The following is a 13,355-nucleotide window of genomic DNA, read 5'->3' as shown; positions in this document are numbered from 1 at the left end:
ATATTTGCATCTGTGTCAGAGGAATCAGCCATCATAACAAACTTAAGACTTCAGTAAATGCATGTACAAACTCTACTGCCCAGCAGTCTATCACTGCACTTGATATTCTGCTCCAATTTCAAGAAACATTCGTAACTTAATAAAAACATGCATTTCAGATATTTACTAACAGAACACATGCAATTAAAAGTCAATTTTGGTCACGTGGATACTTAAGTTAGGTTTCTTATCTCTCACTTGTCCCATACATGCAACATCTACTGCTTAATAAGCCATTGGACTTCAGACATTTTCAATTTTGACCCTTATACAATGCTCTGTTAAACTGCCTGCCATCTGGCACTGCTTTACTCTTGATATCACACTTCCTCTGCATTACAGAAGTGTGCCTCCTATAATTATAACTTTAATGTGATAGATGTATGCAACAGTAGAATTCCCAAGCTGGCAATAAATGGGCTGGAGGGACAATTTGGGCAACATATATTGCTACTAGTCTACACATTAACAGCACACTCAACTTCTGGGAACGTGCCTTCCCAGAAGAAATCTACCAACATGGTCACATTATGGGAAATTGTGTATATAACCATTTTTCCTTTAAAAAAAAAAAAAAAAAAATCTTAACAAGTTTTTGTTTACAAGACACTGTGTTCAAATACCAAGAGGAAGTCAGCCCAACAGCTCAGCAGCTCATACATACTAGACACAGTAAGAAAAGGAACTATATCACAGGGCAAACAAATTACAGTAAACCATCATTTTGTTGTTTCCATTTCTGTAAAGGAATTCACTGCATCTTCAGGAAGGGACAGAGGAGAGGGGAAGGAAAAGCAGAATAAGGGAAGAGCAAAGATGTTCATAAAAACAAAAATGAAAACAAAACTGCTCAGATGATCTGTCACAGATAACATCACTGTGTTCTTGCAAACTTTCAAATGAGGATTGCTTGTTGTTTATAAGCTCTATTTCACTACCTGAAAGTTAGACCACAATAAATTGTTTAAAGAAAATACAGAAACAGACAGATTTAGTATTTAAGGAGTCACCTACATAGCAGTTTCTAAGAAGACTGGACGCCAGCTCTGAAAAACAGGACATCTCTGAAGTATTCTTGGTAAGGCGAGTAATAAGAAAGCCTCCAATGAACAGCTGAAGGCAGAGGGACATGCTTGCCTTACTTTACGACTTTTATTTTGATCCCACTTTTCTGTCTTACATACTAATGCCTAATTGGAAAAAGAAAATCTCTCTTTTTTCCTGTTCAGCTTGTCTGGCACTAAAGTGAGGGTGAAACACAGTGAGAGACAATTTGGCTATGTTACCTTCACCGAGAAATCAATGCAAATGAGCACATGCACAACCATTCCAAGAAACCTATAGCCTAGGATATATTTGGGGAAGACAGAAGCTTGCTAGTATGCATTGTGAGGAAGCCTACTACTAGGTGGTAGTATTGCCTACTACAGATTATTTTCTCTATGTCACACATCGTAAGTTCTGCAAATGGCATGAACAGATAGACAGAAGTCACTACAGAACCTGATGGAAGACTTCTCAGCAGTCATATGAACACCTGACTCCATTCCTCTAGTCTTCCATCAATACATTCCATCTCCTTGGTAAAGCTGCATTGATTTTATGTTACGCACATATCTTTAAAAGGTTCTGTATAGTATCCATAGATGTGACTGGAGAAAGTCAAAAAATCACTTTTCATTAGTATCCTGTGATATATCTACACATACACTAAAAGTCCAGCTCACTTCAGAATACTATCTGTCAGTGTAATCATGCCATTAAAGAGAAGCAAGAGTCTGGGATTGTATTGCAGGATACAATAGAAATGGAGAACATCAGTACTTCAGTATTTATTTTCAGGAGAGGAGGAAAAAAGTCTGGAGGCAACCAGAATACAGTACGTATGTAATGTGGAGGCTTGATTCCCAAATTCATGAACACTGAGGTCATGTTTTATTTCTGTACAGCTTTTCACATAAGGTTCAATGTAAGCACATGCTTCAATGGATTTCTAAGGATTGGATAAAGAAAATCATAATAATACATAAAAAATGCAGCCTAAAAAAATTTACTGTAATTACCTAAATTCAAAATAATTAGAGACATTAATTCCTGACTACTAGCCTGCACCATCTACCTATTTCTAGTTAGCTTTGGCTGTGAGCATCAAGATATCTGTGCTTTTCCAGGTGAAAACAAAGGTGAAAAAAACAGGTGAAAAAACAGGTGAAAAACAGGTGAAAAAAAACGTTATTATGGTTTTTTTTAATAAGTATGATTTTTATAAAGATTTAAAATGTATTCATGTCAGCAGCACACTTAATTCCAATAGCACAGCAAACTGTTAAATAACATGCTTCATTAGGTAAGACAAACACAAACAGCACACAAGCTAATAAAGTAAGAACTGAATTCTGTTCCTATCCACACACTGCAAATCAAGCTGTAGGAATTTCAGCAACATAAATATGGAAAGGTTTGGGGGGGGAGAGCAATAAGATTTTGGGGCTTTGTTTGTTTGTTATAATATATAATGGCTGAATTTCTTTTCTAATCAAATGAACATTTTCTGATTACAAGTTTACTCTAGATTTATTCCAGCTGCATTGCAAACCAAGGTAGTAAGATTATTTCAACATAACATGCAGCTTTCCTGAATCTGACTATCATCAGATTAAAAGATATTAGCAGAGATTTTATGGAAGCTAAATGACAGTGTCCTTGAGGTAGCACTGACATTGACTCTAGCTGATACAGTTTTTGGTCATTAACATACCTTACTACGTGTCTAGAACGAGCCCTCCAATAATTAGAGCTGAATACACTATGATTTTTAAAATTAAATCATGCCTCTGGGAAAGAATCGGAGAATAGACAGCTAAAGGACTTTCAAGCAATTAACGAGAACTGTACTGTCAGGTTAAAAATTAAACATTGCAAAGTAGGTTAAGAGTTTCTTCTCTCTCCAAAATCACATGTTGACATAGAAGATGGCTCCCAAGCACATTGTTGAGTGAAAGCACAGATGAGAAAGGATATTGATTATTTAAATCTAAATGAAATAAATTTCCCCACAAATTTTCATGTTCTTCCCTCCTCTTTAGAAATAGTAGTTTGCTTTCTACTGTCTTCAAACCAAGCTGCTCAAGAAAGCTGATAAGGCTTAATTAAATTCTACGTCACTGTACCTAAGTTGAGACAAATGCAAACGCAGAGATTCATCATACTTCTTTTTTTTTTTTTAAGTGACCTCTTGTATCACAGGTTTTTGTTGCTGAGTACCCTGAAAAATCTATCCCAGACTAAACAATCAGAAATGAAGCCACTAAAATTTTAACTTGATTATATAAGCATAAAAAGCCTAAGCAACATATCAAAAATTATGCATTTTTACTCATCTTTGTAATTGTTAAAGCCCCTGAAGCAAGTCCTTGATCTAGAACTTTATTTACAATGCCATGTTTACATAGTATTCTAATTCACAGTTCTCTCCATATACTCAACCTAAGAAATCTAACCTCTACTGATGCAATTATAAGCAATACTTATTTTGATGAGGTGAGAAATAATAAATTACCAGTAGATATTCAGAAACGTGTGGTCTTACCAACGTAACCATGAGAATGACAGATTGAATACTAGAAGCCCAAGCATGATGCTGATGTTATAAAATCTAAATTTTGATATTATCTTGTTCTCTATACACATATTTATCAAGCACTTCCCTCACGTCATTCAGAACAACAGGGAGAAAAAAAGAAAAAAAGAAAAAAACCTCAGAAAACAAGAGGTTTCATGGTATTGAGTGTCCCATCTCAAAGTTCAAAGACTCGCACTCTAGATTAACTACAGGAACTGTAGAATGCTTCAGTGTGGTTTGTGGGTTGTGGGGCCATTTTGGTATCTTTGTTTTGTTTTTTTAAACGTATCTTGAAGCCCCCATGTACACAATTACTTTTACTTAGATTGTAAATATGTTAAATATTCTAAAATGTAGTGTCCTGTACTTGTGTATTTCCCCTTGGGAGTGGCAGGGGACCTCCAAAACATCCCTGCTTAAATGAAAAGTACAGAGAATGGATTTACTTTTTGACTTACATTATTGAACTCTTTCTCTGCTGTAATTGTTGCTTCATATTCTCATGTATATAAAACATTAAAATTTCAAAAGACAATACAATGAATGTGCTGTTATTCCAGGATGAAAATAAACAAAATAAAAATTGAGAAATGGACCTGGATGTGAGCTCAAACAATGCATTATAATTCTACATTACAGACAAGCGAATGAATGGAAACAAAACAATTTATTTTTCTTGCACAAATGAAGTCCTAATCATTCCCACGTCCCCTCGAGGTGCAAGAGATGAGCAGCGGCTGCACCAACTCAGGTGGATTCAGCAGGCTTTCTATTGCAGTGCTTGAAGAAAATCACAAAGGAGACTAAAAAAACATGACCCTAAGGAGCCCAGAGGCACAACACACACTTCTACATATCTATTTTCACTCATACATGCTCACAGCTTGCGCAAAAACAAATGCCAGTAGCTAGTTTTAGTCACCCATTTCATAACAAATGTATTAGTGACAGCTAATGATGAGTATAATTCAATATTAAAAATAATAGCAACTGAAGATGAAAAAGAATCAAATTAATTTCTGGCCCATATTCTACATCAAAGCATCTCCAGCAGAACATTTTGTTGCTTATTTTCGTACTGCTTACTTGCCAATACCTACCTTGGTGACAGCTGCATTTTACTTGGGGAACTATTATCAAGTGCAATACATAACTTACTGTCAAAAAGAATTTCCTGGCAATATATATTAATTATTTAGATTAATGTTGCAATTTTGTCATTCTATGCTTTTGGGCATTAAGGAAGTAAAGCACAAAAAATGTTGGGATATAGTAAATAAAATGCCAAGCACTGCTAATGACCTGTTCGATACTCAATGTTCCCCTATGGTTAGTGATGTACAAAGCGTGATGCTTATGTAAAAGGAATAGTTTAACTAGAAGCTTTCCCTTAATAAAAATAAAAGTGCTAGTTTGAAAAGTATACATGAAAGAGAGCCCTAGCCAAACAGCAATTCAATCACAAATCCAAATAAATTTCAAAAAATCAGTTTGTACGGGAATTACAAGAATTAGTAATAAGCAAATAACTCAAGAGCCTTGATATAGTGGAAAAAAAAAAAAATCATCACTAATCGCAAAACTGAGTCAACTACATTTAGAATCCAAAGCTACAGCTGTTTCATACTCCTACACGACCACTGACATAATGTATCCATTAAAGCCCACACTAATTTGTAAATGATCTATTTAATATAAACCAACATGATTTATATGCTTCATCTTACATACATATATATAGCTATATAAATTGCATATAAGGATGATGTAACACATATTGTCTTAATCACATACAGCCTTATTTCCCAACTGTACTGCTCTGTGTAAACCTGAGTAGGTAACAGCTCACAAAAGGATAAAGCTCATTAGCTTCAACTGAGACATTACAGACGTGACAAATGAGAGGGACAAAGTGCTTACCCTAAGCTTCTTAAAATATGTTATACGTATAACACAGAGTGAAGATTGGTTCCCCGGAAGGACAGGTTTTAAATCAGCACTGGCAATAATTTGAGAAATATGTATTTTTAAGCTGCCCATAACATACAGAGTCTACCTCATCGGGGTGACTGTGGATATTTAAGGCAGGTCCAGAAAGTGAGCACCAGTTCAAAAGAAGTCAAATTTATGTTCAAAATGGAGACAAGTATAATAATTATTAAAAAAAAAAAACCAAAAACCTGAGGCACATTCGCAGTTCTGACTTGCACTTTGTCATGTGTACGTGCATGACATGGATAGGTAAATCTGCAGAAGATGAGAATGCTTTTTTAATAGCATCAGACAACAATTATTCTGGAAGTAACTAGGTATTTAAATATAAATATTATTTGGTCTTTCACTCTGATTAAAACATATTAAAACCTTACATTAAATTTAGTCTCAAGATAATATCAATAGTGCTTTATATGATTTATAAATGTTTATATGAGAACACTCAAAGTTGTATAGGAAAAGGTTTTAGCTTTTTGCTTAAAAAAAATAATAATGGTATGCCTTCCACGTAAAATACCTTCTTATGCACTATATTCTAAAATTTTCTGCTCCAATTCTAGAGTTAATTCTACATTCACTTTTCTGTTATCATTAAAATAAGGCTTTGGGCCCCTTGAAAAGAATTTACTCAGAGGGACTCTTCTGAAGAAAAAGGCAATAGATTATTGCATTGTTGCAGAGGACTTCACACTTCATAGCCACCTCTACAGTAAAAAGGCTTCCAGCACTGCCAGCACTGCACCTCCTCATCTACCACCATCAGACAGCTCCCTGTCAGTACAACTTGACTTCAACTTGAAGCCAATTAAAATTGTTGTTTCCACTTTCAGTCACAGGCTGTTCCCAAACATCAAACTAAAAACTTTAACCAACAGAGTGCACAGGTTGCATTTACTTGCCCACTCTAGTCCTACTCAGTCCTTCTCATTAAAATGTTCCTCTCCCGTATGGCTCTGGAGGTAGCATCTCTGTTTTCTTTTTAGCTTGCACACTGTAGATGCTCTAGCTGATATAGTAATAAAAACTACATCTCCAGAATGCTGTGAGTTTCTGTGTGAGCTCATGGACAGGGAGATGTCCCAGGCTCAAACCCGTGAGCCCAAGCATACACATGCAAACACTCTGAGAGCTCACGAAAGGTGCCTAAGGACACCGCATGATTAATTACTGGGATCTCATCTGGGATATCTATCACGTACAATCCCAATGACACTAGAACCCAGTAACATACAGGAGTCACTCACGTCTGCAATGAATCTGCTATGAAATGCACAGAGCCCCTACAGCAGTGGCTGAACCAATTGCTGGGGTCTGCTCCGGCTCTGTGCTGCTTTGATTTGTGGCCACTTCTGCAGCTCCCTCCCAGGGGCTGCGCTCACCCAGGTGAGCAGGCACAGCTGACGGCACCTGGTATCCCACAGAAAGCACATGGGACTACAGGAGTGCAATTGTTGACGATAAATTCACTTTTGTGACTCATGCCACTGCACAGAAACGCTGTCCAGGCTCAGAGCGGCATCAATCAGAGCTGAGAAGAGACAAACAGAAGTCCTTGGTGTGGGTGTGCATTAGGTGCTCGGTTTACATAACAGCTTTCAAATCAGAGGTTAACCTCAGAAAACTGGGAAGAGACAACCAGGAACAGAACAGCTCCCTTGTAGAAGTGTTATGCAACATTTACGGAATTTAATTCTCCAAGGGTATATGTATGATGAAGAGCATACTCTTCTCTGAAACACAAGCAGATAGAAGCAAACAGTAATAAAATAGACATCAAGCCCAGCAAGAATGCGAGTAACTGGTTCATCCAGCTCTGAGTTTCTGTACAATCTATACTTTTCTGCTCCCACTATAAAAAGGATTTGTGACAGCACAAAGACACTGCCTGCCCCACGCAGTGCAGTGTCAATAAACAGTGCTCACTGTCAATGATCATGCAAAGTTTTACATATACAAATGAGAGAATTAGGTGAACCACTAGCCAAATGCACCACTTGCAGCAAATGCACACAAGCACTCAAAACCAGAGAAACAGAAATAGGTAAGAACCCACAGAAGCGTACATCAGAGTTTTCCTATCTCATATGTAGTTAATCCAGTATCGTCCTAAGTGTGACCACATTTAACATGATGATCACATGCTGATCACAACTACATTTACAAGCCTACCCTACATATTCCCACTTTGATACTGGGAAACATTCATCTGTTTATAATATTATTTTGATAGAAAATTGTATTCTTTCTCTCGGTCTTACCATCACTAACATAGATGAACCTGTGCCTCTTTGTGTGCTTTACATGCAAGCAATATATTCTTAGAAAATACAATAACAAATCAAAACAACTTCACCCTTACAAATGCGTTTTCTCCGCCACAGAGATACTGTCGAAGGCAACTGACTGGAATTGTCCTTATTCCTGCTTAGGAAGCTGCCTTTACTACAGAGTACAACTTCTTCATCCATTTCTATAAATATTGTCACTACAATAATTTCAGGAAAAACAACACATGCAGCTCAAATTTCTTACTGAAAAAGTAACGAAACAGTAAAGAATAGGATATGGACAAGGGCATGTCGCCTAAGACTGGAAAGAAAATACCAAAAACTATGAACTTTCTTTAAAAAAACAAAAAGCTTAATTTTTATAAAATTAACACAACAAATACTTCAGAAAAAATACAGTTAATTTAAGAATACGCACGCAGGCCTAAAAATAAGTGTTTATTCCTATCATAAAACAAGGAAGCAAACTATGATCTTCAAACATTCCCACAGGAAGAATCAGGAGAGCATTAGAAGACATTTGTGTAATGGAATCAAGCAGGAGTATCACCAGCTATCACCATGAGTATCATCATCTTAAAGAGCTGCAGGGTGCAAAATACGGTCTGTAACCTCATTCTGCCCAACACACTGCTGGACTGCATACCTCACTCGGACAATCAGTTTATAACAAAATGAGCATCTCGACATCCAGGAATAACCTCATTCATTTTACTGTCACCCTGACATGAATCAAGTTACTCATGGACAGAAGCAGGAAACAGCAGGCCACTAGAGCCCCTGTCCCCCACACACGCCACAGTCGTGCCCTACTGCTTCCCTTCTGATGGCAGGAAGGCAGCAGAGGATCCTTGACTCTGCAGCCAACACAGCCAGGCTAGCAAGCACTGGAGAGGACCTCCAGCAACCAGCCCTGCTGTGTGGGGCTGTGTGCTGGGGTCCCACTGTGCTCCAGGGCTGTGGGCAGCATTCACTGCCCAGGACCCTGACAGTCCCACAGAAACCCAGGCTCCACACTTCCTCCCAGAGCACATTTTATTTTAGCCCACTTTTTCTTAGGAGACCCATGTCACTACTGAACAGGATGGGCTTTCCTTTTTTGAAAGACACTCACTAACATGATTCACTTATTATGTATACAGAAAGTGGCCACTTCAAGTCCTTGATCAAATATGCTTAACAGCACTGATGTTTCTTCAGCAAATACCACAGAGAGTGGTAAATTTACAAAGGCACGCAGCCAGCTGGCATACATAGTAAAATGAAATAATCTCGCATTTAAGACGTAGCCTTAATACCTCTTGCTGGGAATTTATTTGTGATGCTTTCTCTAAGAGCATCCCGGTGTCACAGACATCCAACTCACTCTGAAAGCGACACTCCATGCTCATGCCCTATTTACCGCTGCACCTCTGATCACACGCTTTCACTCGCAGCGTTGGACAAAGTTCTCTCTGTCTCCAGCCCTGCCCAAACACCCTCCCGCCCGCTGCATCCAGACGAGAGGGCTCCGCGGCCGCGGACTCCCTCGGACCCTGCAGCCCGGGACACTCCCGCAAGCCCCGATGCGGCCTCCGCGTCCGGGCGGTACCGTCGCCCCGGCTGCAGCACGCTGGAGAGCGCCGAGCCGGGTCGGCGGGAGACTCGCCCTGCCCCGAGCCGCCGCCTGCGCGCAGCGCGCAGCGCAGGGAGGCCGCCGCGTTCCCGCTGCCTAACGCTGCCCCCGGCAAAGTTTCGACCGGGAGAGCGGGTCTGCGAGGAAGGAGGGAAGGAGCGAGGCCGGGCCGGAGCCCGCCGAAGTTTGAGGGAGCGGCGCTGCCCGGCTCACCTGCGGGAGCCCTGCGCTCACCTGAAGTCGCTGTAGGGGTGGATGATCCAGAACCCCGCAGTTTTAACCCTTTCCTGCTCCTTCTCCACCGCCTTCTGGCTGCCGAACATGCGGAGGGAGAATTTGTTGACCCCCGGCTGCAGCATGGAGGTGAACTGCCGCTGCATGAAGCCGTACTGCCGCCGGGGTCCCTCGGCGTCTTCGAAGCCCACCACGGGCTCCTCGGCTCCGCCGCCGTCCACTTTGAAGCACACCGAGTTGCCATGCTCCTTCGCACCGCCGCCGGGGCTGCTCTGGGCTTTCTCCGCCGGGGTTGCCTGCTTGGCTGGGAAGGCGTTCGCGCTGCCCTCGTCCCGGCTGCCGGGAGAGGAGCTGCGCTTCCCGCCCTCCATGCTGCGCGCCCCGGCCGAAGGAGAGCGCGTGGTAAGCCTCAGCCTCAGCCGCCGCCTCTGCCGCCGCCGCCGCTGCCGCCGCCTCCCGTGCCCTTCAGCGGCTCGGCCGCGCTGGGCTCAGCACCGCGCCGCCGCGCTGCCCGGCATGGCCAGCGCCGCCGACACTGAGCCGCGCTCCCGCGCAGGGCTGGCACCGCTTCCCCTCGCCCGCCCCCTGCCGGCGGCCGAGCCGCACCGCCAACCTGACATTGAGCGTCCCGGAGTCCTTGTGGGGCCGAGGAGCCCGAGCCGAGGGGACGGGGCGGGGCCGGTGGCGGGGCGGGCTTTGCCCGCGAGGCGCTTAGGAGCGGCTGCTCGAGGCGCGGGCTGCGGAGAGCTGTGCCGCGGGCGGGGCGGGGCGGGGCGGGGCGGGGGCTCGGGGTCCCTGTCGGCGCATGGAGGCGTCGGATGGCGCCTCTGAAGCGAGACGGGGCGGTCCGGAACGGGGTGGCCACGGGTTTCCCGTCCGCGTGCGGGACTGACCGATGGGCGACCGCGCATGGTTTTCAAGTAGAAATAAAGTCAAATGGAATTAAATAAAGAGAGTAGATCTGTGTCTTACCATATGGGCAATCGGGGTGAGGGATGCCCTAGGCCCAGAGCGGGAAACAGCTCTGAGTAAAGACATGTGAAGGTGGGGATCGCAGCTCGCTCAGTCCTGCAGTCTCTGGGTGCAGCCGGGACGTGGCCCGACGGGAGAAGTGGGGGCAGTGGTCGGGTGGCAGCGTGTCCGGGTAGTGTCCCGAGGTATGGCGGGGGCATTTTGGACAGTATGACTTTGAAAAGAAGCCAGAGGCTGCACTTTGCTGCTGCAGTGTCTGTTGTTTGTGCAGTGGTGAGGAGCAAAGGGGGTGGGAGGAAGCTTTGTGTGACATCCGTTTTCACACTCAAACTGCTTGTTGAGGTTTGGCAGCCTTTGCTATCTCTGATTCCTTGCTCTCTGCTGTTAGCACTGGCTGGGAGCAGGCAGCCTAGTGCAAGCATGCCACCGTGGGCTGGGACATGTGTGAGCCCAGCGGTGCAGCTCCAGCCCTGAGAGATAAGGGCATGCAAGAAGCCTGGCTTTGTGGGCACGGGCCTCTCAGTGCCAGGCATAACATGTCAAGTGAGACTGTGTGCAGTAGGGGCTTTCATTGGAAGAGAGATGGCTAGATGCCCAAAACCTTAGGAATGCCCTGGAAGAAGGGTTTAACATATGGGGAGCTGCAGGTGAGGTTGGATCTGAGAGGGCATCAGGTGCTTCCAGATGTGCCAACGGTAAGAAGCTAGCCGCAAAATGAGCAAAGGAGGGCTTTGATCTCCACTGTGAAAAATGAGAAATGTACCTACTTGGCCCTTGTACATAAAAGAGTGATTTAATGTGGGTTACAGAATGATGCAGATGGTATCACAGAACCTTTAACATCATGTGTACCTGTAGAAGTACAAGTGACTGAGAGCCGGGGATCCTTTGGGTTGGACATAGAATTATTTTTCACAAATTCTCATCACAATTTCCATTTTGCATCTGAAAAATACATTGAGGGAATTAGTGAAATATCCTAAGATTAGCTCAGGTATATTCAATAGTATTTGTCACTATGCAGTCATTCAGCACCTCCTTTACAAACAGTCATTTAGAACAGACTTGATAGAGAAATGGAAATCCACGCATGGCAGTGTGATTAATGCAAATCAGGTGACTCCAAGGAGCTGTTTCAGCGCCAAATATGAGAAGTTTTCTCAGCAGTTCCACCCCTAGCACTGTTAATGCCCAGTGCACTGGAACATGCAAGGTTTGCATGATGCCCATGTAACAGTAACATGGTGTTCTTATAGAGGAGGATGGCAGGCAAGGATGCATCAAGATGGAGGCTGGATCCTGGGCAGGGTCTAGCATGAGAAGGAATATCCTTGCAGCACAACTGTGTGAGAGCTGGCATACACAAGCCTTCCCCATCTGGAGTGATACTTTTTGTATGATTTTATCCTAAAACAGTGAAGAGTGTGTACACAGCTGCTGATGGCTTATGCACAGCTGCTGACAAAACCCTCTTACTGTTTTATCCCCAGATGATTTTCACCTCCTTCCCTCATCCAATTTCTTTCACCAAATGATAATTAGAAAGTACGAAATTATTATTATTGTTCTACACCTTTGTAAGAGAATTAGCTTACGTCATATTTGACAAACCCTCAAAGGCGGAGGATAAAAAGGCAAAGTCACGCTGTGTTTTTCCACATACTCACACGGTTTATCACATCAGTGTCAGTGCAACTGACAGTTTCCACACTTGAAATGCGTATATATGTTGCAGCCTTACCTTTCCTCCCTGACAGAAGGCAGTTTTACTATCTCTTTACTCATTATTTCAGAGGTATTTTGCACAAAACCTTTGACCTAAATGGTCTCTTCCAGCATAAGCTGTACAGCAACACATCATGTACAAAAGAAAATGGGCTTGTAATGGAGTAAGTCAGAGTAGTGAAACGCAAGCATCACAGCTGCAGTAAGCAGATTCTAATGTACGTTGAAAAAACAGACAGTTCTTCATTTCTGAATCATGAAAGTAGCATACAACAACATCTAATTTCTTATTTTATGAAGTTTTGCTTTTGCTTTTATTTAGTGTATATTTATGGTAGTGTTTATCTCTCCTTATTTAGCATGGACTACAGAGTTATCAGAATGACTCCTTGTGGCCTAACTGGCCCATTTTTATCAAACAATAATCTGGATATATTCTCTTTACTTTAGTAGCATTATATATATTACTGCATCAAAATGTCTTATGATTTTGGAAAATCTCTGAATGAGAGAAAAAAAACCCTGCAGTATACATAGCATTCTCTGCATGCTTCTGAAATTCTCCGTATGTGTAAACAACATGGGCACATGTATTTGTAAAATTGACATTTTGGTGTTATGAGCTACATGAGATCAAATCATTTTTATTCTATGTAGATGAAATATAAACTTATTTGTGCACAAGTACCATTTGTCACAAATATTTTCCTGGCCTAAATGGCCTTAATGTGTGAGCATCATGCATTTTACAGCAGTAAATCCTGAGAAGATGAAATGGAGGATTTTTATAATCTGTAGTTTTTATGGAGGAGAATTTGTTCTTCTCTGTGTCAAAATAACTTAAATTGTTGTCAACCAGAAAATT

The 13,355-nt window shown here is 42.1% G+C and overlaps 1 protein-coding gene across 1 annotated transcript in view; it reads right to left on the bottom strand.

Moving 5' to 3' along the window:
* Window positions 1-10,253, bottom strand: part of HCN1 (hyperpolarization activated cyclic nucleotide gated potassium channel 1) — a 192,024-nt gene extending 181,771 nt beyond the window's left edge. The window contains exon 1 of the mRNA XM_052670119.1: window positions 9,794-10,253. Within this exon, the coding sequence (XP_052526079.1) occupies window positions 9,794-10,164 (371 nt within the window). The 5' untranslated portion in view covers window positions 10,165-10,253. The remainder of the gene's footprint in view (window positions 1-9,793) is intronic.
* Between the last annotated feature and the right edge of the window lie 3,102 nt (window positions 10,254-13,355).

This window comes from Tympanuchus pallidicinctus, unplaced genomic scaffold, assembly GCF_026119805.1.
Source record: "Tympanuchus pallidicinctus isolate F22 unplaced genomic scaffold, pur_lepc_1.0 scaffold9, whole genome shotgun sequence".
NCBI lineage: Eukaryota > Metazoa > Chordata > Aves > Galliformes > Phasianidae > Tympanuchus > Tympanuchus pallidicinctus.
The sequence above is the reverse complement of the archived record's forward strand: the minus strand, read 5'-3'. Positions and strand labels throughout refer to the sequence as shown.